We start from the raw sequence: 26513 nt of genomic DNA, 5'->3' as shown, positions 1-26513 counted from the left end.
GAGGGACAGAATATATCTGCACTTGGAGAGACACAAATTAATCAGGGATAGTCAACATGGATTTGTTAAGGGGAGGTCATGTTTGATAAATTTGTTCGAATGTTTTGAGGAGGTAACCAGGCGTGTTGGTGAGGGTACTGCATTTCATGTGGTCTACATGGACTTTAGCAAGGCTTTTGATAAGGTCCCTCATGGCAGACTGGTCAAGAAAGTAAGAGCCCATGGGATCCAAGGCAAAGTGGCACGTTGGATCCAAAATTGGCTGAGAGGCAGGAAGCAGAGGGTGATGGTAGAGGGATGTTTCTGTGACAGGAAGTCTGTTTCCAGTGGGGTTCTGTGGGGCTCGGTGCTGGGGCCCTTGCTGTTTGTGGTGTACATAAATGATTTGGACTTAAATATAGAGGGTATGATCAAGAAGTTTGCGGATGACATGAAAATTGGTAGGGTGGTAAATAGCGAGGAGAATAGCCGTAAACTGCAGGAGGGTATCAATGGACTGGTCAGTTGGGCAGAGCAGTGGCAAATGGAATTCAACCCGGAAAAGTGTGAGGTAATGCATTTGGGGAGGGCTAACAAGGCAAGGGATTACACTATGAATGGTAGGACCCTGGAAAGTACTGAAGATCAGAGAGACCTTGGAGTGCATATCCACAGATCCCTAAAGGTAGCAGGGCAAGTAGATAAGGTGGTTAGGAAGGCATGTGGGATTCTTGCCTTTATTAGCCGAGGCATGGAATACAAGAGCAGGGAGGTTATGCTGGAACGGTATAAAATGGCCACAACTGGAATACTGCATGCAGTTCTGGTCACCACACTATAGGAAGGATGTGATTGCACTAGAGAGGGTGCAGAGGAGATTCACCAGGTTGCTGACTAGGCTGGAGGGTCTGAGCTATGAGGAAAGATTGGATAGGCCGGGGTTGTTTTCCTTGGAGCAGCGAAGGTTGGGAGGGGACCTGATAGAGGTGTATAAGATTGTGAGGGGCATAGATAGGGTGGATAGGAAGGCACATTTTCCATTAGTAGAGGGGTCAATAACCAGGGGGCATAGATTTAAGGAAAGAGCTAGAAGGCTAAGAGGGGAGTTGAAGAGAAACTTTATCACCCAGAGGGTGGTGGGCACCTGGAACTCACTGCCTGAAAGGGTGGTTGAGCCAGAAACTTTCGTAACATTTAAGAAGTATTTAAATATTCAATTGCATTGCCATAGTCTCCAGGGCTATGGGCCAAGCACTGGAAAATGGGATTAATGTAGTCAGGTCTTTTTTGACCGGCATTTTTTACGAAACCTCATCCACGGATGGGGTACGGTTTCCAACGGTAAATAAAAATCCAAAAAATATTTTTTAACATCATTTCCAACATATCCCTCTTCGTGTGACTGAGTCACATGTGACATGTTTATATCATTTCTAAAATCTTTATTTGTGTATGTCCAATTATTCAGCTCCCTGACGCAGATCTGTGCCCTTGGGGAGCTATCAATGTGCACTCCCTGTGCACACGTAGGCTTTTACACTTGTCCTCCTCCTGCCCCCACCCCAGCAGCGCTGAGGATCTGAGTGCACCTTTCATGCAGGCTGGCCATTAATTGGCCAACCAACATGAAATTGCAGACGGGGGGCGGGCGATCGCGGGTGGCGGACAGTTTCCCAGCCTCTCCCGGGCCCGCTTGATGACCTCAAAATTCTGCCCTACAGGAAGGATTTAATTGCATTGGAGAGCATGCAGAAGAGGTTTACCAGAATGGTTTCAGGGATGAGAAATTTGAGTTATGAAGATAGATTGGAGAGGTTGGAACTGTTCTCCTTGGAGAGGAGAAGGCCAAGAGGAGGTCTGATAGAGGTGTTTAAAATCATGAGGAGGCTGGATAGAGTAGATAGGGATAAACTGTCCCAACTCATTAAGGGATTGAGAACGAGAGGGCAAAGATTTGAAGTGATTTGCAAAAGAAGCAAATGTGATATGAGAAAAAACTTTTTCACACAGCAAGTGCCTCGAATCTGAATGCACTGCTTGGAAGTGTGGTGGAGGCAGGTTCAATCGGGGCATTCAAGAGGACAATAGATGGTTATTTGAAGAGAAACAATGTGCAATGGTACGGGGAAAAAGCAGGAGAATGGCACTAAGTCACGATGCTCATTTGGAGAGCTGGTGCAGACCCGATGGACCGAATGGCCTCCTTCTACTCCATAACAATTCTGTGATTCTGTGACACACACCTAATGTCTTCTATTTACATCTTCTAGATGTCAGCTGTGGCTCAGGGATAGCACACTCACTTGCGAGTCAGAAGTCCCACTCCAGAGACTCAAACTCCAACAGTGCAGGACTGAGGGAGTGCTATGCTGACGGAGGTGCTGTCTTTTGGATTAGATATTAAAACTAAGGCTACACCTGTTTTGTTGTGTGGCAGGGATTTAGGTGGGGTTTGGGGATTGTCTAGTCTCTGAAAAGTATGCTTCTCGGGTCCATGGTCTTTTTAACCAGGATTTATTTACAGCAAGTATTTACACATTTGTACCTTCACACGAGGTAAGAGCTTCTGCTCTTTTCAGTCATGTGATCTGACGTCATTATAACATCAGTGTCATGTATACTTCTGATGTTATTAACCCTTTACTCTACAATACCTGCCCTCACAGGTGGGTGGAAAAGAACCCATGGCACTATTTCATTGTAGAGCAGTAGGGTTCTCCCTGATGTCCTGGCCAATGTCTATCCCTCGACCAACTTCACTAAAAATAAAGTTCTATCATATTTCTGTTTGCTGCTGTGGTTCCCCACATTACAACAATGACTACAGTTCAAAAGTACTTCATTGGCGGTAAAGCACTTTGGGATGCCCTCAGGTTGTGAAATAGATGATGTCAATTCAAATTTTTCTCTCTATGTCAAATATCCATTAATAACATACACATAATTTCTGATTTTGTTTCATGATTATTTTCCCCTTTATTGCTTAAGGCAGATTTGGTGATAAAGTGTGGAATAAAGCAGATTTTATTTTCTTGGCTTGACAATCATGGATTTTAATTTTTTTTTATAAACCATTTTTATACTATTCTCCATAATGGTTGGATCGCAGTCTCTTTAGGAGAGTTTGAGGAAGAGACTGGGTTTTAATTCAACTGACAAGCAGAGATGATATTCTTTTGTTTCCAACAAAATTGTTAAGGTTAGCCTGGCTCACTTAAATCTTTCCAATGGTCACAAAGCCACAGCACAAAACCATCCTGAAATTTTGAACATGTAATTGGTTAACGGGAAATAAAAACCCAACCTTTGCACGGTCGTCGTATTGAGGCAAAAGAGATCTCAAAAGGACTATACGAAGGTGTTTCTGTGAAGTTGTTTTTATTCTTTCATGGGATGTGGGTGTTGTTGGCAGTGCCAGCATTTGTTGCCCATCCCTAATTGCCCTTGAACTGAGTGGCTTGCTAAGCCATTCTGGAAGGCAGTTAAAAGTCAGCCATACTGTTGAGAGTCTGGAGTCACATGTAGACCAGACCAGGTAAGGATGGCAGGTTTCCTTCTCTAAAGGGCATTAGTGAACCAAGTAGCTTTTTCAACAATCGATGGTGGCTAGCATGGTCATCATTACTAAGACTAGCCTTATATTCCAGGTTTATTAATAGAATTTAAATTCCACCAGCTGCTGTCGTGGGATTTGAACCCATGTCCCCAGAGAATTAGCCTAGACCTCTGAATTACTAGTCTAGTGACGTTACCACGACACCACACTACACTACACCACCACAGGATCTATGGTGACAGGAAGTAGGAAAAGAAATGCTTCTTTTGCTGACTGAGAGTAATGTCAGCTTCACCACTTTGAACGATAAAAAAAAAAAAATTCTTTCGAGTTATCAACAGTCACAGATTGCAACTCTTTCGAGTACAATCACAGTTCTTGGTTTCTGGGAGTGGGACATGAACCCACAACCTTCTGATTCAAAGGCGAGGGTGCTATGGACTGAGCCACAGCTGACACCTCTACTTTGAACAATAAGCTGGCAGAGCAGGTCACCTGCCAGTAATAGAAGCCACCTGATTTTAATTCCCATCATATTAGTATCGAAAGGGGCATGCACCAAATATTTGAAATCTGGTAGCTGAATTTGTTACAGATCTTTGAGAAACTTAACATCTTCAATCATGAAGTCATTTTTACTGGACCAGATGGTGCTCTCTTATTAAACCCATGCAAGTTGAATCATGGCAGTTATCTGTAAATACCTCGGACAGCACTGATTTTGTTGCAGTCTAAAGGAGATATGCCCCGATCTAGATTTCCATATACGTTGCTTCTGACAAGCACCTCCTCAGGAAACAGATGTCGAACCAGATATCGGGCAGCCAGCTCTGGTCTTGTTTTTTGCTTAGCAACATACACAGCAGAATACGGGAGTTGAACTTGCCGAGCGGGATTACCAAGAATTTCTGGTGAGGAAAGTAGACAGTCAAAGAAAAGCTCTTGTTAAACATATACGAAAATAAAATACGTTAATTAATTAAAAGCTTCATTATAGATTGTATCTCTGAACCTTGTTGAACCATCATGCACGTTAGGATCAATCTGCATTGAAATAATTTCTAAATGGTCGGGAATTGGTGCAAATACACCCAAAAGATCAAGGGTGAGAAATTGGGAGCATTTATGCCTGTTTTTGGGTGCTAATGGTGCCCTTAAAACTCCAAAGTGCCCCCCATGGTGACACACACACTTTAGGGGTGAACTACAGTGCACTAGCGAGGCCATTAGCGTTTTAAAAATTTGCTCACTGGTTGTGGGCGTCTCTGGCTAGGCCAGCACTTATTGCCCTTCCCTAATTGTCCTCGACAAGGTGTTGGTGAGCCATGATCTTGAACCACTGCAGTAGGTACACCCACTGTGCTATTAGAAAAGGAGTTCCAGGATTTTGACCTTGGTGGTGAAAGAACTATCGCACACATGTTAATGACCGCCGGAAGTATGCAGAGCTGGTAGATCACAATATCAGTCAGTGTGCAACCCCCAACCCTCGCCCCATCCACGCTCCACCAGTTATTTAAAGGGACCGTCCACTAGCTAGGGATTAGTTGCTGGTTGACTTCTTCTGGCTGTTGCTCTGATTCTGCAAGGAGGAGGAAGAGGAAAAGAGGGGGACAACCCAGATAGCCCTGTGCTGCCAGGGCAGTTTGTGAAGAATTCATTTGAATGGGATACCCAGAACCACAATCCCAATTTCCCATTCACCAATCGTCCCACTCCTTTTCTTCACTCTGTAACTTACCATCACTGTGTTCACTTGGCCACAATGCAAAAATAAGAGGCACGACAAAATGAATATTCTAAACCAAATTTATAAATGAAATCATGATATACTGAAGACAAGCGTCAACTGATAACCCTTGTACATTCCTTTAGTGCCTGTCCTCGTGCTCCTACACAGTGCTACCACACTGGCTGCAGCATGGCTGGTGAAAGGCTGCTGACCTTCAACGGAGGAGACTGAGGGTGGCCTTGGAGGATGACCTCAAACAGCTCTGGGCCTAGAAGGCCCAGCTTCACTATCCCTGCATCACTGGGTGGCAGCAGTGTGTGCTGGCTGACGGACAGCCAACAGTAAGGGCAAAGGTAAAGTGGCAGATGTGAGAGGGTGAGTGCTGTCTTTCTGAGGGAGGACAACAGGTTTGTGCTCCATGGTGACACTGCTAACAGCTCAGCAACTCTAGTAATCTGTTGGAGGATAGGTTGCTGGCCTGCTGTGAAATGCTGCAAACCCTCGCCACAGTGCCAGCAGTCTGAGCTCCCATTGCAGCATTGAGAGGTTGGGTGGCTTCTGCTTGTGCTGCTGGGATGTCAGCCATCAGACACTGTATTATGTTGGGTCCACAAGTGTATTGGCAGAGTTGGCCACCACTTCCATGCTGGAAAAGAAGGGTCCAAAACTCTGTGCAAAGCCCTGTGCCAAGTTGGTGCTGGACTCCTCCATGTTCCTTGGCATTGATGGCAGGCTTCCCAATGCACCAAGCGTTTTGCTATGCATACCCATCAGTGCTTTCCCATAGGCTGCCACCGAAGTTCTCATTGAAATCCTCTGCAGCAGAACTTGTGTAACCTCATTTTCTGGCAAGCTGAAACCAGGTCAATCCTGGCCCCCTGCCTTGGCTTCAGGCCACTTGCGCCCAGTGTTTTATTATGTCCAGATCTCACCTCTTGCTATCCTCTAAATTATGTGCGGTGTCAGTATTAACACTGGTGGCTGCGAGTGTGAAATTGAATGTTCGTGCACTTTCATCATCACTGCCTATTTGCTGTTCCACTATGGCCTGGCCAGGCTGCACTTCCTGAATATCTGAAAGGAGAAAGGCACAAGGATAGGCTTTATGGTGTAGGGAGGGAGGGAGGGAGGAAGTAAGGGCTGCATGCTTGCACCATCTGCATCCTGTAAATCAGAAGAGTGTGTGGGATGAGGGAGAGGTGGATTAGATATGAGGATATCATCTTCAATGGTTTCAGCCCTGATCTGACCACAGCTTCCTGAATGACTATCAATGTCATGTAATGGTCAGCAACATCTCTTCCATGGGGGGTTACGATATTGCAGCCATCACTGTCCCCCTCTGGTTAGCTCCTGCTCTCTCTTTGTTCTGCAAAGAGAGAGGTGCATCAGTGAGTGTGGTGTAATCTGTTGGGGTGATGCGGCTGTCATGGTTGAATAGCTGGCAGTGAGTGCAAGCTAGCTGGGAGGTGTGATTGTGAGGCTTGCAGCATTGCTTGTGTGAGGGTGTGGTGGAACATACAAATGCCAGATAGATACTCTGATTGAGTTGTGGTGATTGGAGTAGGGTGCGAGGCTAGTGGAGCAGTCGATGGGACATGGCATTTGATGATGTATTCACTGACCTTGATTATTCAGAGGCTACTGAACTTTTTCTGGCACTGGATCCATGTGCTCCAGGCTTGACTCTTGGCATTGGCCTCTACGGCTATCGCTCATTGCTTAGAGCGGCCTGGCCCCTGCGGATACAGGACATCACCTGGCCTTTCCACCTCCTCTACCATGGCTTCTACCGCAGCTTCTGGAGACCACCATCTTGCGCCATTCTTCAGTGTTTCCCAGGTCAGATTCACTTCCTGCACGACTCCCAGCAACAGCCCCATTCGCAATGGGCCTCCCCTTTAAGAGCTGCAGGCTGAATTCAGGCAGAGCTACCCACTCACAATAATGGCCCCCTGTTGGTACATCCAGCCAATTAATAGTGCGATTGAAAGAAAAAAAATGACTTACATTTATATAGTGCTTTTCACAACTACTGGACATCTCAAAGTGCTTTACAGCCAATGAAATAGGTTTTAAAGTGGAGTCACTGTTGTAATGTTGGAAATGCAGCAGCCAAGTTGCACACAGCAGGTTCCCACAAACAGCAATGTGATAAAACCAGATTATCTAGTTTGTTGTGAAGCTGATAAATATTGGCCAGGACACCAGGGATAACCTTCCTGTTCTTCTTCAAAATAGAGCCATGAAATCTTTCACATCAACCTCATTTTAACACCTCATCCCAAACACAGCACTACCAACGGTGCAGCACTCCCTCAGCACTGCGCTGGAGTGTCAGCCTGATTTTTGTGCTCTGGCCCTGTAATGGGATTTGAACCCGGAAGCGAAGGCACTACCAACTGAACCACAGCTGGCACTCGAGTAGGCTTCAGTGACATTTGAACTCATGACTCCTGGTTTACAAGGCCAGTGCTCTAACCCCCAAGCTATGGAGCCACCAGTTGGACTCTGAAATCATTGAAATAAGCAGGCAGCCCAAAATTGGCATGCTGCCCGTATTATGGGTATGGGTTATAATTGTGCATCCCTCCAATCCCCGTGCCCATTTTTAGGGGCTGTTGATTTTAAGCCTTCCCAAGTGTTAATAGTATGCAATTCTCTGGTTTTAAAGCTCACTGGCATTAAACAATCCCAGCACTTGGTGCAGAGGAGGCATTAGTGATGGGCACTGAAAATTGCATGTAATTCAAATTTAAAGTAAAGAAACCAATCTTCTTCTTGAGTCTCTTCCTACCCCTAGAGATGCATGAGGAAGACCAAAAGCATGCTTACACCTGTTTCCATAGCTAGTTTTACCTGAAACAGGTTGCTAGCCTGTCACCAGAGGATATAGTTTGAGGGGTGTCACTCCACATCAAGCATGGGCGACCAGGAGACTCTCCAGCTCTTAACGCCTGCCATGGGCATGTTGGAAGGATTTACAGGTTGATAATCCATCCGTTTGGCCACGTTATGAATGCACCTTCATTGGCCATTAAGTCCTGGGGTGGGACACGAACCTGGGGCTTCCAGCTCAGAGGCAGGGAAGCTACCCACTGCACCACAGGACCTTCAAATGGGCCAATAGGTGTACAAAAATTTTGAAAGCCTTTAGAGAGCCTTAAGCGGCATCTTAAGCCTAAGTGGCCTTTTCCAAGGCTGAAGGAGCAGGAGGTTGAGAAATGATGGGAGAGAATCCAAAGTGAAGGTATGAATCTGCAGACAAGACAGAACAGTCTAATGCCCAACTTCCTGTTTGATGGCCACTAAAGATGATGGAACCAGCCACATAGGTCACCACTGCACCATGCGTGAATGAACATACGGTTGAACGTCAGGTCAAAGCTGTCCAATATTGTCCCCATGTGCCTAGCTCGGTGTTGCGTGACAGTCAAAGCTCTGTTTCTGCCACTCTGTTGACCTATTCTCCTGAGAAAACTGGCCCTGACAGTCACTGCTAGGGAAGTGGAAAATGATTGACGACACCCTGATCAATGTGGACAATTAGGCAATTCCGCCTCCGGATTACACCGGCAAAGCACGGCTTTGCATGGCTTCTGGTAAACTATCCAGCAATATGGTTAATAAGGTGTTCATGCATTATGGCATCAGGAGTTTTCTGGCACAGGTTAATTTAGGAAGAAGAGCTCCATTAAGCGCCACTTTTTCCCAAATGAGGTAACTTCACCTCTCTCTGCTGGTACAAGTATGTGTGTGTGTATGTGGGGGTGCTGACAGGAGTGCAACCTGGAAGATTCCTGTAAGTACCCAGAATTGTAATGGGAACAAAAAAGTTAGAACAGAACAACTTGCACAAACGCTCATGAAAGTCCAAGTGGCAGCAGGGAAGTAAAAACAAACAAAAATGGCTCAGAAATTGGCTAAGACACTCATCTTTAAAAAGCTAAATTAGCGCCCCCCCACCCCCCACCCCCACCCACCCCAGAGCGACTCTGGATGCCAGGTGTCCTGGGCACGGGTTGAATTTGGTGTCCAGGAAGCCCGCCCATCAGTAAATCCTGTTGAGGGCTTGCACACTTCCTTTACACACAAATAACTCTCCTTCCTGCTTCGGAAAGGAGCTTCTAACATCTGCCTTAGACCCCCACTGGAAGTGTGAGCAACGCTGAAAATTGAATGGGATCCGCTTCTGCTCAATTTAGACATCTATCCCTATTTTTGGGGCGTGACAAAAGGACAAAAATTCAGCCCCATTGTTCTCTCTGGCGCTGAGGTTCCACATCTCCGCACCATCCAGTCCAGTGAAACTTCCTCGGCAGCGGGAAATAAAGAATTTGGTGACAAATTCTAAAAGTTGTCAGTCGTAAATGGGCGACCCATGAATAGAGTTGGAGAGGGTGAGGGAAGAAATAATACTGATGGGTACTGCTTCCCAGACACTGCTTAATCAGAAAATCAGACAAACAACGGGCGGTAACATGGAAGCCTTAGAATCGGAATCTGCTCCCCTCTTTTAAAAACCAAATGGCAACAATATTATCATGAGCAAAACCATTACGGCATAAATCATTGCTGTTTACGTCAACATGTTTTTGTTTGATCAGTATGTTCTGATAAAATTGTCAAGGTTAATGGAGTTAACAAAGACAACTTTTAAGAAATTGATACAGATGTAGTTATAAATTGGATGATTAAATCAGTGATTACCACTGACTCCTCCATACTGCTGGGACAGTATCCCTACCAAGTCAGTACTTTAAAACATCAGAATTCAAAATAATTTGTTTGAAAACAAAATCATGACATAACAAATTCAAAAAATATTTGGGTTAATCATGATTCTTTGTTATCATTTGTGTTTGAAATTAGATCTTGTTGGGAAGTTTCCTTTTTGTAAAAAAAAAATACAGAAAATACCATGTAGGTGAAAAGTACCAATCCTTATTCGTTTGAATATTGTCCACCACTGCTGTTTTTGAATGTTTAAATAATATTATTTAAAATAAAAAAGTGATAAAATAGGCTATTTTCTCCACCTTTAGGTTCAAAGGCTCTCTGTTCATCGTTCTCTGGCACAGTGGAGCTGTCTTGTTGTTGCCAATCCTGTTGCTGTACCTCAGTGGTGGCTTTGGCTTCCTCAGGTACTTGAGAAGGGATCAACTCATCCTCACCATCGGAATCCAGATTGACACACACCCCTGCTCCTTCCTGTTCTGAAGCTTTTCCATTGTCACCTGTGATGTCCTAATGGCCAGAAATAATGGCTAATAGGATTAACATGGAAACTCTCAGTTTCTAAAATTACCATTCAGTACAAAATACAGGTCAAGTGATGACAAATGTTCAAACAGATTTGAGCTCAATTGGTTGAAGAACTGAAAAATCACATCATCCTTTGCCGTATGTCCGGTACATCGATGTACAATTATAACAAGACCAATAACTAGTCCACGCTAAAGTAATCCAGCACTTGGGAGAATCAAACCCGCATGGGTGCAGTTGTCACAATATTATTTTAGTGACATGATGATCCTTTTGAAATCACAGTATACCCACCGGAATGTACAAGATGGTACAACTGTACAATGCCTCAAAAATATCCTTTCACAAATGTATGACCCACTTGGAATATTAAACATCAATCAATACCAAGAGGTGGCTAACCTATTTAGAACATTAGCGAGTATCAGAAAGAACTGTCTTCTTTCTTCAAATCCTATAACCGAGGCCTAGGTCTTTGATGTTTCTATGGCTACCGGGGAAATTCCCACACAGGCAATCCCAAGTAGATAAACTAAGATTCCATCAGACACAGCACTGCATTCTGCATCATTGGGCTGTGATGGGGATAATTGATGCTCCCAATGAATAACCGAGCCCGAACTGAGATACAGCCATTCCATTATTACAGACGAGGAAACAGATGCAACCTTAGTTATGACGGTTTTGATCTCATGTCTTGTACAAACATTAAAATTGCAAATAGATTAGACATGTAACCTATTGGTTGAATTCTGTACAGTTCCTCCTTCTCTATAGTATGCTATACTCCATCATGTCACTTAAAACCATAAAAATCAAATGCAGGCAGTTGTAAAACATACCAGCTACCCATGATTTCAAGGAACAAATCATAGAAAGTTGTACAGGGGAATTACAATGATATCATGGGGCTGAAAATTATGGTGTACGCTATTTTAATGGTGCAGAAATTCCAGGAAATTATGGTGTGAGTAACCTTTGCCATTACATATGCTAGTGGTTCTCAACCTTTTTTTCCTTCCAAAGCCCCCCTCCAGTGTAGAAAAATTCCAACAGCCCCGTATAACACAATCACGATCATTTAAGTACAACTCCTGCCACATGCACGTGGTATAAATCATCAGCAAATTCCCGCACAGTAGGAACCCACAACAGGACATCAGATAGGTGTACACTGTATATGGTGATCTAAACGCTAGGTTCACTTTGTAATGTAAAAAAGTCAACACTCATGGTTGTCTGCACCCAGTGTGAATAATAACCTAGTCTACGAGCTTGACCTGGACTGCAAGTACCTGGTGGCTGCGGCAGTGGACAGTTTGATTAGCTGCCAGTGCTGTGCTCAGCTCTGTAAACAGTTTCTAAGGACAAGCTGCAGTGAGCCACATAGAGAGTGAAAAACGAGGTTGGACAAACATTCACTGGCACGCTTTGTTAGTTCTCGCGCCGTTACCCCACAAAACGGGCATCCAATCCCAATCGACCTGTTGCTCCGCTTTTCCTGTTCAAACATGGCAGGCAGGAAGAGTTCATGCCGCATAGCCTGTCAGGAAAAAAGAGCCTGCTGCCAGCTGTCACTAATGGATCGGGGGGAAATGGGGGTGGGGTCACCTCTCCTCCAACATCAGTGGCCTTTGTGGCACTATATTGGCCCAACCTCACATCGGTGCACTGAACTATATTTTGATTTTTTTTTGAATACTTATTGCAAGGTGAATGGAATATAGAAGTAAGGAAGTTTTACTGCAACTGTACAAGGCCTTGCTGAGAACATATCTGGAAAACTGTGTACAGTTTTGGTCTCTTTATTTGAAAATAAGATACAATTAGTCGCTGGGTAGTACAGAACTTGAGTATCACTGAAAAAAAAGAGACATGTCGAAGCTTTTCGTCTTGCACTCATCAGGACACTGCAAGAATACCAATGTAAGGGGAAAACAACAGTTTATATTATATGAGAAGGGAGCGCTGCCTGGTTGGCAAGTGGGCACTGACTGACAGAGGCGCTGCCATGGAGAATGCACCAGTGATTACTCCTAGTTCCACGTGCTAGCGAGAGCAGGAATAAGAGGATAGACCAAATGAACACATGGCTGGAGAGATGGTGTACTCGGGAGGGACTCAGATTCTTGAGGCACTGGGGCCGGTTCTGGGGAAGGTGGGACCTGTCCAAACCAGGCGGGCTGCACCCAAACAGAGTTGGGACCAGTGTCCTTGCGGGGGCTTTTGCTAGTTCTGTTGGGGAGTATTTAAACTAGTGAGGCAGGGGGATGGGATCCCAGGAGTAGGATCAGATAGGTCAGATTCAGATCAGAAAAATGGAGGTAGAACATTAGCTAGGAACGTTGTGATAGACATGGAGTTAGAGGAGAAGCAACGTTTACAAAGTGTCCAGCAAGGGAAATTGATGGGGTTAAACTGTTTATACTTCAATGCAAGGAGTATTACAAACAAGGTAGATGAGTTAAGGGCACAGGTAGACACATGGCAGCAGGATGTCATTGCTATAACGGAGACCTGACTAAAGGAGGGACAAAACTGGCAGCTTAATATCCCTGGTTATAAAGTCTTCAGACACGATAAAGTAGGAGATAAAAAAGGAGGGGGGGTAGCACTAATGGTTAAAGAATCAATTCCAGTTGTGAGAAAGGATGATATACTAAATGGGTCAACAAATGAGGCTTTATGGATTGAGCTTAGAAATAAAAAAGGGGCAGTCACACTACTGGGAGTATACTACAGACCCCCAAATAGTGAAAGGGAGATAGAAGAACAAATATGTAGGCAAATTTCTGCTTGTAAGAACAAGAGGGCAATAATAGTAGGAGACTTCAACTATCCTAATATCAACTGGGATTCAAACAATATAAGGGGCACTGAGGGAGAAAAATTCATGCAGTGTGTCCAGGGAAATTTTTTCAACCAATTAGTGACAAACCCAACGAGAGGAGATGCAATTCTAGGCCTAGACTTGGGGAATGAAGAAGGGCAAGTGGGTGAAGTGACAGTTGCCGACCATATTGGGGACAGTGATCACAATTCAGTTAGATTTAGCATTACCATGGAAAAGGACAGAGATAAGGCAAGAGTAAAAGTCTTGAACTGGGGGAAGGCAAATTTTGCAGAAATGAGAAGGGACTTGGCTGAGGTGGACTGGACAGCACTGCTGGAGGATAAAACAGTGGAAAACCAGTGGGAAGCACTAAAAAGCAAGATCCTAATTGTACAAAGTAGACATGTCCCCTACAAAAATAAGAGTGGTACTGCCAAATCTAGACCCCCCTGGTTGTCTAGAGGAATACAGGGGAAGATCAAACAGAAAAAGAAAGCGTACGATAGGCACAAAGAACTAAGCACTGCAGATAGCCTAGACGAATATAGGAAGTGCAGGGGCAAAGTAAAAAAGGAAATAAGGAAATCAAAGAGAGGGCATGAAAAAAGATTAGCAAGTAAAGTTAAAGGTAACCCAAATATGTTTTACCAATACATTAATGCTAAAAGGTTAGTTAAGGAAAAAGTGGGACCTATCAGAGATGAAGATGGAAACTTGTGTGTAGATGCAGAGGCTATGGGAAGGGTTTTGAATGAATATTTTGTCTCCGTGTTTACAAAGGAAAGGGAGGGTGTAGATATGGTAGTCCAGGAGGAACACTGCGAGATATTGGGCGGGATAATCATAAAGAGAGAGGAAGTACTTGAAGGGTTGAAATCCTTGAAAGCTGATAAGTCAGCAGGGCCAGATGGATTGTTTCCGAGGCTGCTGAAGGAAGTCAGGGAAGAGATAGCAGATGCTCTGAGGATGATTTTCCAATCCTCACTAGATACAGGGGAGGTACCGGAGGACTGGAGAAATGCAAACGTAGTTCCATTGTTTAAAAAGGGATCAAAGGAAATGCCAAACAATTATAGGCCAGTTAATCTTACATTGGTGGTGAGCAAATTAGTAGAATCAATCCTGAGAGATAGGATTAACTGTCATGTGGAAAGGCATGGACTAGTCAGGGATGGTCAGCATGAATTTGTTAAATTTGATTGAATTCTTTGAGGAAGTGACAAGAAGGGTTGATGAAGGTAGTGCAGTGGATGTTGTGCACATGAATTTTAGCAAGGCATTTGACAAGGTCCCACATGACAGATTGGTCAGGAAAGTAAAAGCCCATGGGATTCAGGGTAATGTGGCAAACTGGATAAAAGGTTGGCTTTGTAACAGGAAACAAAGGGTAATGGTCGATGGATGCCCTTGTGAATGGAAAGTTGTCTCAAGTGGTGTTCCACAGGGCTCGGTGTTGGGACCCTTGCTATTCGTGTTATATATTAACGATTTGGACGTGAACGTGGGGGACACGATTGGGAAATTTGCAGATGGCACAATGATTGGCCAAGTAGTGGATAGCGTAGAGGATAGCCATAATCTCCAAAATGATATAGATGAGTTGGTGGAGTGGGTATTAAAGTGGCAGATGGATTTTAACATAGAGAAAAGTGTGAGGTCATACATTTAGGGAGGTCAAACAGTTACAGGGATTACACAATAAATGGGAATATACTAAGAGGGGTAGATGAAGTGAGAGATCTTGGCATACAAGTACACAGGTCCCTGAAGGCAGCAGCTCAAGTAGACAAGGTTGTAAAGAAGGCATATGGAATGCTCTCCTTCATTGGCAGACGTATAGAATATAAAAGTAAGGATATAATGTTGGAATTGTATATAACAGTGGTGAGGCCACAACTGGAGTATTGCGTGCAGTTCTGGTCACCACATTACAGGAAGGGCATAATAGCTCTGGAGAGAGTGCAGAGGAGGTTTACAAGAATGTTGCCAGGGTTAGAAAAGTGTAGCTATGAGGAGAGATTGGATAGGTTGGGGTTATTTTCCTTAGAACAAAGAAGGCTGAGAGGTGACTTGATTGAGGTGTACAAAATTATGAGGGGAATAGATAGAGTGGACAGGATAAAATTGTTTCCCTTGTTGACAATTCTAGAACCAGGGGACATAGATTCAAGATAAGTGGCAGAAGCTGTAGGGGGGACATGAGGAAGAACTTTTTTACGCAGAGGGTAGTGGGTGTCTGGAATTCGCTGCCCAAGTTGGTGGTAGAGGCAGAAACTCTAAACTCTTTTAAAAAGTACCTGGATCTGCACCTTAAGTGCTGTGAGCTGCAGGGTAATGGGCCGGGTGTAGGAAGGTGGGATTAGAAAGGGCACCTGGGTGTCCTCAGGCTGGCATGGACAAGATGGGCTAAATGTTCTGTGCTGTAACTTTTCTTTGGTTCTACGTCTCTATTTTTTAGCAATACTAAACATATAATTGTGTCATTGGCAGTTCAGAGGAGGATCACTTGACTCATTCCTGGGATGAGGGGCTTATGAAGAAAGGTTGAACAGGTTGGGCCTATACCCACTGGAGTTTAGAAGAATGAGTGGTGATATTATTGAAACATATAAGATCCTGAGGGGACTTAGGGTATATACTGGTTGGATGTTTCCACCTGTGGGAGGCTAGAACTAGGGGACAGAGTTTATGAATGAGTCTCCCATTTAAGATGGAGATGAGGAGAATTTTTTTCTCCCAGGAAGTCTTCAGTGTGTGGAATTCTCTTCCCCAATAAAGCAGTAGAGGCTCGATCATTGAATTTATTCAAGGCAGAGTTAGACAGGAGTCGAGGGTTATGGGGGGCACAAGTGGAGTTGAGGCAGCAATTGGATTAGCCATGATCTTATTAAATGGTGGAGCAGGCGCGAAGGGCTGAATGGCCTACTCCTGCTCCTAAGTCCTAAGTTCCTATGAACTAAAACTTTTTTTGGGAGCTGGGTTAAGAAAATAGCCTATTTCAATGTTTCATTCGTAGTTATAAATGGGACACCGCTGACATCGATAGTGATCAGTCTTGCTCTTTTTTTGTTGACAGTATTGCAGGATGGGATTTTTAAAAGATTTTTTTCTTAGAGGATGCTATTTTAGTGATACCTTGAAACTCTCTTGCTGATTCCTAGGATGCCCTAGGGATAGAGGTCCCCTGACATATGCCACACCACAACTTCCTGAGACTTCTGTGCTGCTTCATAAGGACCCTCAATGATAAAGTTGAATAGCAATTATCAGGGGCCTGCCCCATTAGATTAATAGAGATCAAATTTCTGAATTAGTGCTGCTGTGACTGCCACTTAGACAGGTGGTATCAGTATGCTTGGTGGAATCAGGGGAATCATCGTTTCCTGTTTGAATGAAGAAATTTGTTGACCTCACTAGTTGCTTTTTTTCAAAAAGATTCAGCGGTGCAGTTCTGCTGGCATTTAGGGTCACTGTTGTAAACAGCAAAGCCACAGCAATGCAATAAACTACCATCCAAATGTGTCTTTTTTAAAATATGTAATTCGGTGTTAATCCTGCACTTTGCAAATGTGCCCATTTACACATGATTAAAATCCAACTGATAAATCCGAAATAGCATTGGGTTTATAGACTGCTTAAGCAGCTGAAAATTAAAAGCCTCTGGTTTCCATGTTGTTTGTACAACCGCAATAGGAAAAGGAGGATGGGAAGGTCACAGTTTCACTTAATGAGCTAAGCTGACTGATAGAAAAACAGTCCTAAAGTTCAGCTGGCTCTTTATAATTTGAATTTGTATTGGATTCCACCCACCAGTTGAACCTTCAAACACCTACTTTAAAACACGGTCAGGACTGAGGGGCATTGCGTCACAATGGGGTTTCATCTTGATCCTTGGCCACTGCGCTCGCTGTGACAGATTCTAACTGCTCTTCCAGCCAATTCTGGTGAACATTCACCAGGATCAGGGAGCACAGGGGTCTAACTTGTAACATTTGACACCAATATAAGCCTTGCAGTGGCCTACGAGTTACAGGTAGAAGTAAATGACTTAAAGAATGAATATATTGAAAGCAACTTTAATATATGTGGACAGTGAACACGCAGCACTTCAAGCAACTGCAAATACAAGCTTCAAAGATGCAAAAATGAGCTGCTCCTTGAGACTGCAACTGTTTGCTAAACAAAGCTGAAAGGACAGATCAATGAAAGCTATACATATACATTAATCATTCACAGTACAGGTTAGTGCAAAATATTTTTATCTCTTATTAAAAGCTTACATTTTTACAGACTCTACCCAGATATTTGCATGGGGTATACATTCCAGTCAGAAAATGTTACAGCAAAAACCACTAATTAGGAAACAAGAGAAGGCTTGGACTGTACGTGGCCATTAAAAGAGACATTTACTGTTGGCAGTGTTTAAGATTATATTGTATTTTTACTGAACTAGCACAACAGCAGGTTTCACTTTTTCATATTTTTCACATGAAAGAAAGCTAGCCTGATAAAGAAAACAAGACGCAGCTAGAAATAAAGGAGAAAGCATTACATAGCTCGGGCGCGAAATGTAACACACGGCTTGCAAACCAAGACCTCCAGTTTGATTCATTATCCATTATTCAACCGGGTTTGGGGTTGTGATAGCGCATTATAATCAGTCTGAGGATTAGGTGAAGGAAGAAATAGTCACTTCCTATTGGGAACCTCTATTAGAATGGTGTATGCATGTGCAACAGATGGGGGCAAGATTTGGGTTGACTCTGATGGTTTTGGCTGACAGTCACCATCTAGGCACACATACAAGGGAAGACTGATGGCTTGTGAAGGGTGCCATGTAACTTTACACATTGGTGCAGCAAGACTCACCATCTTCAAGTGAGGAAGAGCAAAGAGTCAACTTGGAGGGGGTGAGGGAACAAAAGGTATTTACAAAATAAATAAAAAAATCCAAGGAACTGCATCCAAGAATGGAAAACAGGCAGAGAAGATAATACCTACTAACCTCAATACTCTAACAATGGACGTAAAACTGAAACCTGTGCTCATCCCTGTGGGAAAAACTGTCCAAACTGTGCCAAATCAGATTAGTACATTATACAGTAACCATGCACAAAGTAATGAATACACTGTCACTTAACTGAAAAAGTAACCTTGAAATGCCTTCCTACCAGCTAATATGTGAAGGTTCGCAAAACGCGCATGTTCAAATTGTTCCAGCCGAAGGTTGAATATTAACCTTTACTGAAAATTTTAAAGCCGCCAAATAAAAAAGAAACCATATTAAGGAAACAGGGAGGAGGGAGCTCAAGGCATCAGGGAATCAGCATTTCAGATAGATTTATTAAGAATTTCTCAAATGCATGCTTGTGCTGTGAAAGGCCATTTTTCGTTTTTTTTTCCCCCCAGCAGCAACACTGCCCCCCACCCCCCACCCCCCACCCCCCAACCCCCCAGCCCCACCACCGCCATGTGTGAGTTTAGAGTGAGTGACTGACTATCAGCTGGCTTAATCTACCTTGGAAAGCATCACATCCCAATACTGTTCTCATCTGCACTGACTTTCCAAACACTTCTGGAAGAGATCTTGGACAGCAATCAGGAACAGAAATAATTTAACCCTCCCTAGCTATTGGCCACCAAGACCAATTTTAGTCTTCAAATTGTTAAATTGTTGTCTGGCTGAGATCAGCTGAGTCAGTACAGATAGCGAATTAGTCTGAATGGCTCACTACCACATCAAAGCTGTATCTTTATGCAGAACTACTCCTGCTGATCTGAAACTTCCTTTATCCCTCCATCGATTATTCTGGATGTTCATACGAATGTCCGCAAATAGTAATTTTTTCTTGCTCAATTACAAAGTTTCCCGAAGAAGGAAATGAAATACAAATCGATATTTTATTGCAGGAATGTTTGAGCTACTTAGTTTCAGCTTATGCTCAAGTCAGCCTGATGCGTACTTACCGATAATGCACACAAAATAAATGCCTTTACTCTCTGTTGACTCTACTTACTGCTCCTTTTTGGATTTCACAACGCAGGCTGCGTATCATGGAATTTACATTGGAGACACAAGTTTTCCAGTCTTTGCCTTCCTCGCTCAAATCATATGTGGGGAAAAGTGTACAAAGGAACTCTAGGGAAAAAAGGGGGAAATTCAATTTTAAAAACCATACAAAACAGTAAATCATTAAAATTTGTTGTAAACTTTCAATTAAATGTTTTCATTTTTCCGATATGAGCACAAATGGTACATTCTTTTGTTTTACAGTCAGTGAGAGCAATACAATTTAACTAGTTTATAATTCATTCAACTAAAAGCTTTTTAGAAAATGCCTTCCAATGAATCTGGGACATGAATTGTGTCCACCTAGACATTACATTGGTATAATAGGCAAAGGTGCTATAGCTATCACTTATTATTTTTGCAGGGCTTAGAAAGGTCCAGTTTTCTAGATGAACTCTCCTGATAAATCTATATTTTCACATTATCAAAAAGGAAATGAGACAGGTACTGGCATTAGTATGTTCATTAAGTACTAGAACCTCTCAGTTTTAAGACAGAAATTAAAAAGTAAGTGAAAATAGATCAATTTGTTGGAATTTCAAGACTATTTTTAGTCAGTACACAACCGTTAAACACCATTGCAGTGTTAAACATTAAACTAAGCACTGCATCTCAGAAGCTTTGACTTAATACAATTAACACCCATAGCAGTATGAGATAGAAAAAAAAAAGAAGTACCTTTGTGACAAATTAAATATTATCCGTCATCCAGAGCAAGGCTCACCTCGTAAAGCTGTGACCCTATTAGGATCCAACGGTTTGATGCCTCTAATTTTGTCACCTTGCATGTTACTATACATTAGCGTATCCTTTGGGAACATCATCCGAATGAGGTAACGTGCTACGTACTTTGGCTTGGTTTTCTGTCGCGCCTTCATTAAAAATGCTGCAGGCACCTTTATATTTCGCCTTGGGTCACCCAGATATTCTGAAAATTCAACAGTGACAAATCATTAAAATATAAAATAGGAAAATACTTGTTAAAAAAGCTGAAAATCAAAGCCTCCATTTCTTAGGCCAATGAGAGGCACAGGGGAAGGATGAAGGTACATTTTGTTGCAAATTAAAGAGCACAGCATTACCTCTCTATTTTGCAACAAATGAAAAACCCGACCACGCTTTTGTCTTTCTTTAATTTTCTGATCACCAGGGATCTATGGGGTCAGGCCTTTCCTCCTTCTTATTATGCCAGCTCATACCAACAGTGAGAAATCATTGTGTGTCACAAAAAAGCTCCATGTTAAACAACTGGAGCTATGACTTCCGACCAGTTGGCAAGCAGAGGTGACCAACCCTGGAAACCACACTGTGCTCACAATGATATGGACTCAGGCAGATCAAAGGAGCGTTTTGGTGCCTCCATTGGTGCTGCTACAGGACAATCTCTGATACACCCCTATAGTATAACTAGGGCATGAGTGAGGATGTCAGTTTAGAGCTAATATGTGTTGTGGACCCACAAGGAATTGCCAAACTCATTCCCTGCAAGATCCTGCAGCCAATAAACAGATGATTTTATCCCAACAGCCTCGGCTGAACGTGAATCCAAAGCCTAAAAAAAATGGCTGGCGGATAACACACTTGATCTCGTTGTTCATCCATCATAATATTTTAGTTATTGAGGTAATAGAAAAGAATGTTAAAAGCAGATATTTAAATTTATGCTACATTTAATTCTGATAATGCAAAGGCAGCTTAGGGCGTTAAACCAGGATCGCATTGCTATTCTAACAGCTCACAGTAAGTAAGGTTAGTAGATCTATGGGAAGTGAGGCTGAACCAACTGCGCTTTTAAGTATATTCCTGTTTCTATAATGGCTGCTATCACTCTTTACTGAGACCACTGTCTCAATGTTAGATTTATGGCTTAAAGTCACTGCGTAAGTGCAAGTTCTTTCTTTGCACTGACTCACCACTTTGGAAATAATATACTCACAATGAGAGACTTTTTCTTAAAAGCATTTTAAAATGAATTTAGTTAGTGTATAAAATATTGATTAGGAATTGCCCTGCAGTCATCTTTGCTCCTCTGCCATATTTTCATCATTACGGAGAGCTTTTCAGTTGTGGCGAAAATAGCGGAACCTCCCGAAAATTATAAGACCTGCCCTCGAACGTGGCCCCTCCCATTTACACAGGGGCGGGACTTGTTTCGCACATGTGCATTTTATGGAGGCAGCTGGCCATTTACATCATCAGCTGCCTCCACGGAAGTGCGATTTTCGTGGCCTTAAGAGTGCGAAACCCAAAGTGTGCAGATTAGGCCTGGTAAGTGCAGGTCTGAACTTTGCGGATTCATTTGGATAGCCAGGGTACCTCTTTGGAGAGGTAAGGTACCCCTTTCGATCTGGTCCCGAAAAACCTTTGATGGAGGTAAGGTGCACTTTGGGGGAGGTCAGATGCACTTTGGAATTGTTAGAAGTAGGCATAAATGTGCGTAAAAAATACATAAACTCATTACTGTGAAATTCATTGGAACTGTCAACAAACCTGTCAAAATAAACTGTTAAAATTGTCAAAAGCACCTGACAAGAGGACCTGTCAAAAGAAACTGTCAAAAGTATTGAGGGCCTGTGAAAAGCACCTGTCAAAGGGAGCTGTCAAGCTATTTAAAAGTCCTGACCTTTATATCTTTAAAAAAAATGTCTGGAGTATTAAAAAAAATGATTGCTTGCTATTTCACTCTATGTCTATTGACATAAGCCTGAGGGCTTCCATGATTGGATTAATGCTGTATGACTGATCACACAACCATCCATTATCACAACAGGGTGACTGTCATTTCACAGTTTAATTGATAGCTACAAGCGGTTAGAGACTCTTTGATGTGGTGCTATGAATATAAAGGATTGTACACTTGAATGAAATGTTTGTTATTATAAGGCTTTATTTAGTTGAAGGAATGTAAATGTAGTAAATGGGTTTTTATGAATGAGTGTGTTTTTTCCATATAGTGAAATTTGCAGTAGACACCTAGAACTTAATTTTATCTCACACCAGCATATGTCCTAAGGTCTGCCCATGGTGGACACTAGGTGAGTTTGCATGGTAGGGAAAAGGGCAAAGGATGGTGGGTGGGGAGGGGCACCGGTTGACATGAGTTGGCATAGGGGCTCGAAAGGGCCATGGGAGGGTGTGTGGAATGGCATAGGTTGGCATGGAGGCGGGCCATGGCATTGTTTGGGGGCATACCTTGGCATGGGGGTATGAAGAGACATGAGTTGGCATGGATGAGGCATGGGGACTGTGTTGGCGGTGAGGCCTGGAGGGATGTTTCATGTTTTGTTCGTTATTTTTAAACTTTCGACAGAGTGCCGGATCCCTGAGGCAGGCCTTCTACCCAGCCAGCCTCCGCACCTGGCAGCCTCCTCATTTCTTCTGGGGTTGCCCGCCCCGACTTCTAACTCAGCCTGCCCCGCAGGCCGAAAATCTGACCTCTGGGCAGCCATTTTTAAAGGTCGGGGTTGCAAAGCCGTGAATTCTCCCGCCTCTGTATGCAGCCGACCAAAATCTGGGTCAAAGCCAGAGAGTTTTCATTGCATCACATGAAGTGACTAACTAGTACTCGTGATTTAACGCAAGGCATAAAATAAATTTATAAAAAGTTTTCATTTTGGAAAAGTGTAATGGCCAAGTGGTACATTTGAAATAATACTTAATTTAAAACTCCAAAATATAATTCAAATAAATAAAAACTATAGACAGGAGAACAAATACAGCCTCATATGCTGACTGAAGGACTTAAGAGGGGCAGGGGTGTCACAATACTTGGTGGATTTTAGGGAATTAAATATTTGCAATAACATTTCAATCTACATACAAATGCAAAGTAGACACAATGACAGACAGTTTTCAGTTTGACTGAAAAGAAAACGCAACCTGTTTGTATGTTAAATAAAGCCCTCACACTCCTGGTTTTAGTATCTATCAATGATTTTAAAGTTACACCCCTGTGTATGGTGCTCAACTGGGAATTATTATTTTTTCAGGCATACTCCACAAATTATCCAGAATACCAGAATTATACTCACAGGGTTAAAAATTAGTTGCTGATACATATTTTTTACCAGTTGGGAATATTTTTAATTGCACTACGGAACTCTGAAGAAATATTTAATGAGTTAGATCAAAGGTTCTATTGAAGTTTAGGGGTGATATCTGAAGTGGAACATCAGCATTATTTTGATACAATCAAAAGAGTAATTGGCATCCATTTCAAAATCTTTGATAGCTTCCCATGGTCAATTTTAAAATATGGTGCAATCATAATTTATTGCACAAATGAACAAGCGTCATCTAGAAGAAGGGAATTTAAGAGATTAATGTTTATAAATATAGTCTCTTATTTCAAAATTTGGTCAGAACAAAAAACAACTTAAAAAAACAAACTACCATCTACAGAATTAACTTTCAATATTTAAATTTTGAAGAAATCTTTGCATATGGGGTTTAGGCAGTAAGTGTTCAGGATTTATTTCCATTGATCTTAATTATATTTCAAGATTATGTGTATTATGTAGACATTTTTAGAAGGGTTTGACCTGAATAGAGCATACTAGTGTCCGTGCGTGGAAATCTAACAATTTGTTTGAATCCAGATTTAAAACCCGGCATGAAATTCATACGCACATTGTGGAACATTAACTGGATCCACCTTTACAGAATGTAATTTACAAGATGGTTAAAATAAATCAAACTGGCTTAGGAATCGAATGCAAGAAAATTTTGTCATTTTCATTGTCAATTTCATCTATTATAGTTGATTTTTACAAGTAATTATGCAAATTTTAAGATCGCAATTTTGCTTTCTGAGAACATTCAAAATTCCTAAATATCTACCTCAAAGTTTAAAATCCAATTTATAATGAATTTATACAATTAAGCTTAAGGCTGACAAGGTACACAGTATAACATGGCTCACGTACTAAACATTTAATCTGAACTCACTTGAATGAAAGCATACTTATTGGTACATGACTATTACCTACCAAAATTCATACCGTCTGCACTCGATGATGAAGGAACTTCAGGTTTTGAGAAGTTGGTTTGCCGCTCAGCGTCGTTGCTAGTTTTTACATTAACAAATGCTTCTTTTTCTCTGGGAGTACATCCATCCTGATATGGTCTTCCGGTGGATCTCACTGCATCATAGGCACCTGAAGACACAGGCACCCTACTGTCTTGCTCAATAGTCGTTTTCTTTTGGGCAAAGTCAGAAATGCCAATGGCAGTAGCAGAACACTGTATCATGGGTTCTTGCAAAGACTGGACAGAGTGAATGGTGGGCAGAGGAGGGCTTGCTGCTCTTGCACTGCTATATATTATCTGTGGCTGGGGCGAGGATCGGACAGGTTTGCTTGGGATGGGAATGTTCACTGGCTCTTTCTCCACTCGTATCCTGAGTGGGGAAGAACAAGACCCTTGATCAGGTGGTGGCATCCGGATCCGTACTTCCCTTTCCACTGGCTTCTGGATTTTCATTTTGGTGAGCGGCATCTGGTGGGCATTTCCATAGGACACAGTCATAAGTCTCTGCAAATCACAATTAGAATTAAGAAGCAGGGGTAGAGTCAAGGGAAGGAAAAGACACTAGACCCTCAGAATGGAGGCACTGTCACCTTCCCCTGATCCTGCCTCCATCCAAATTAAACTTCCTGCCAGCCAGTGGTGCTGAAAACTACTTGCACAGTTTTACTATAGATATTGCAGCACAGGTGCAGGATTTTGCTTCAATTTAATATGAACTGCAAGAAGAACGACGAGAATTGACCTGTTCTCATCAACTGTTTGAGGTCACTTGGTGAGTGCAATACTCTAGCCTCGTAAACTGAATCTTGGTCTCAGAAGCAGAGCATTGACTTTTATAAAGGACCGTATTCAATTGTTGCTAAATAGATCATGCTGCCAGCTCAAACTGCACACTATTGCAATACTGATTAACAAAAACACAAGCTACACAAAACTAGCAAGCTTAAATCCTTGAAAAAGAATGACTTTTTTTTGTAGGAATTGTTTTAATTCAATTGACAAGCCAAATTCAAAATGCGCTACTTTGTGATCCTGGCCACTCAGGAGACATTTGCGACTTGGTTACGTGTAATCCATGTTTTCAGGGCCCTTAAATTAAACATTGTATTATAGTGAATCCAAGGATGTTTCTCTGTCTTCTCACCACTGTTACAAGAATCACTGCTTTCTCAAACTCATAACAAGGCATAAGGTATCCTGTCAAATACGCAGCAAGTCCTCATTTTTACTTTGAACCATTATCTCAGTTCCAACATTTAGAAAGGGCGGTGGGGGAGATTGCAAGGGAATAGCAAACCACCTCATTTCAGCTGGTGGCATAAATCACTGACTTCTAGAACTGGGTGATTGAGTTGCAGTTTTCTTGTCTCTGGCTGCTTCCTTGGTTCATGGCCGTTACTCATGACAAGCTGCCATCAGGATTTCTGTAGGTAGCCTGAGGAGTGTCACAATGAAGGTAGTGTTGCAACAAAGGCAACACTGCCGCACCAGAGGACGACCTAAGTCACCTTAAAGGGGCCACTGGCTCCCAAGGCTGGCTGAATTTATCCACTGAAGGCACTGAATATGATCAGTTAAAGCACGGCGAGTTGGAGGGAGGGGAGAAAGCTTTGTCGAGGCCTCTTATCATTTGCAGGTGTACTCTTAGGCCCACTACCACAGTTTACCTGGTGGCCCTGGTAAGTAGCGGCAACTTGGAATAGAGGGAAGAGATATGGGCTGAGAATTCTCCCCCAGTGGCATTTCACATTGCACCCTGGAAGAGGAGCTGCCTGGCTCACAACACTCGTAGTGGGTTTTCTTGGTGGGCGGAAGAAGGAAGTCGGACTTCCAATTGGACCTGGGCAAGCGAGGTTGAAGAAGAGTTTGGGCTAGGCAGATAGCAAAAGTGGCGGAAATTCCTGCCTTCTGCAGCTGTGCCAGACAGCTGGAGCTAAGCAGAATTATTTTTTTTTCCCTTTTCATGGGATGTGGGCATCACTAGCAACATCAGCATTCGTTGCTCATCCTTACTCTTGAGAAGGTGGTGATGAGCTGCCTTCTTGAGCCG

The 26513-nt window shown here is 42.8% G+C and overlaps 1 protein-coding gene across 4 annotated transcripts in view; it reads right to left on the bottom strand.

Moving 5' to 3' along the window:
- The window catches only part of LOC144691363 (uncharacterized), a 65788-nt gene that overhangs the window by 15994 nt on the left and 23281 nt on the right, over positions 1-26513 (bottom strand). For 2 of the 4 annotated variants that reach the window (XM_078559384.1, XM_078559386.1), the window contains 5 exons: positions 24424-24967; positions 20160-20363; positions 19383-19504; positions 10307-10514; positions 4240-4443 (listed from right to left, as the gene is read on the bottom strand). In XM_078559384.1, the coding sequence (XP_078415510.1) occupies positions 4240-4443; positions 10307-10514; positions 19383-19504; positions 20160-20363; positions 24424-24967 (1282 nt within the window). Of the gene's footprint in view, positions 1-4239; positions 4444-6892; positions 7223-10306; positions 10515-19382; positions 19505-20159; positions 20364-24423; positions 24968-26513 lie in introns of those variants that run through there. The other 2 variants (XR_013579111.1, XM_078559385.1) reach the window with 2 other exon arrangements.

Source organism: Cetorhinus maximus, chromosome 16 (genome assembly GCF_964194155.1).
Source record: "Cetorhinus maximus chromosome 16, sCetMax3.hap1.1, whole genome shotgun sequence".
Classification (NCBI taxonomy): domain Eukaryota; kingdom Metazoa; phylum Chordata; class Chondrichthyes; order Lamniformes; family Cetorhinidae; genus Cetorhinus; species Cetorhinus maximus.
Note: the sequence above shows the minus strand (reverse complement) of the source record. Positions and strands in the feature narration are given on the sequence as shown.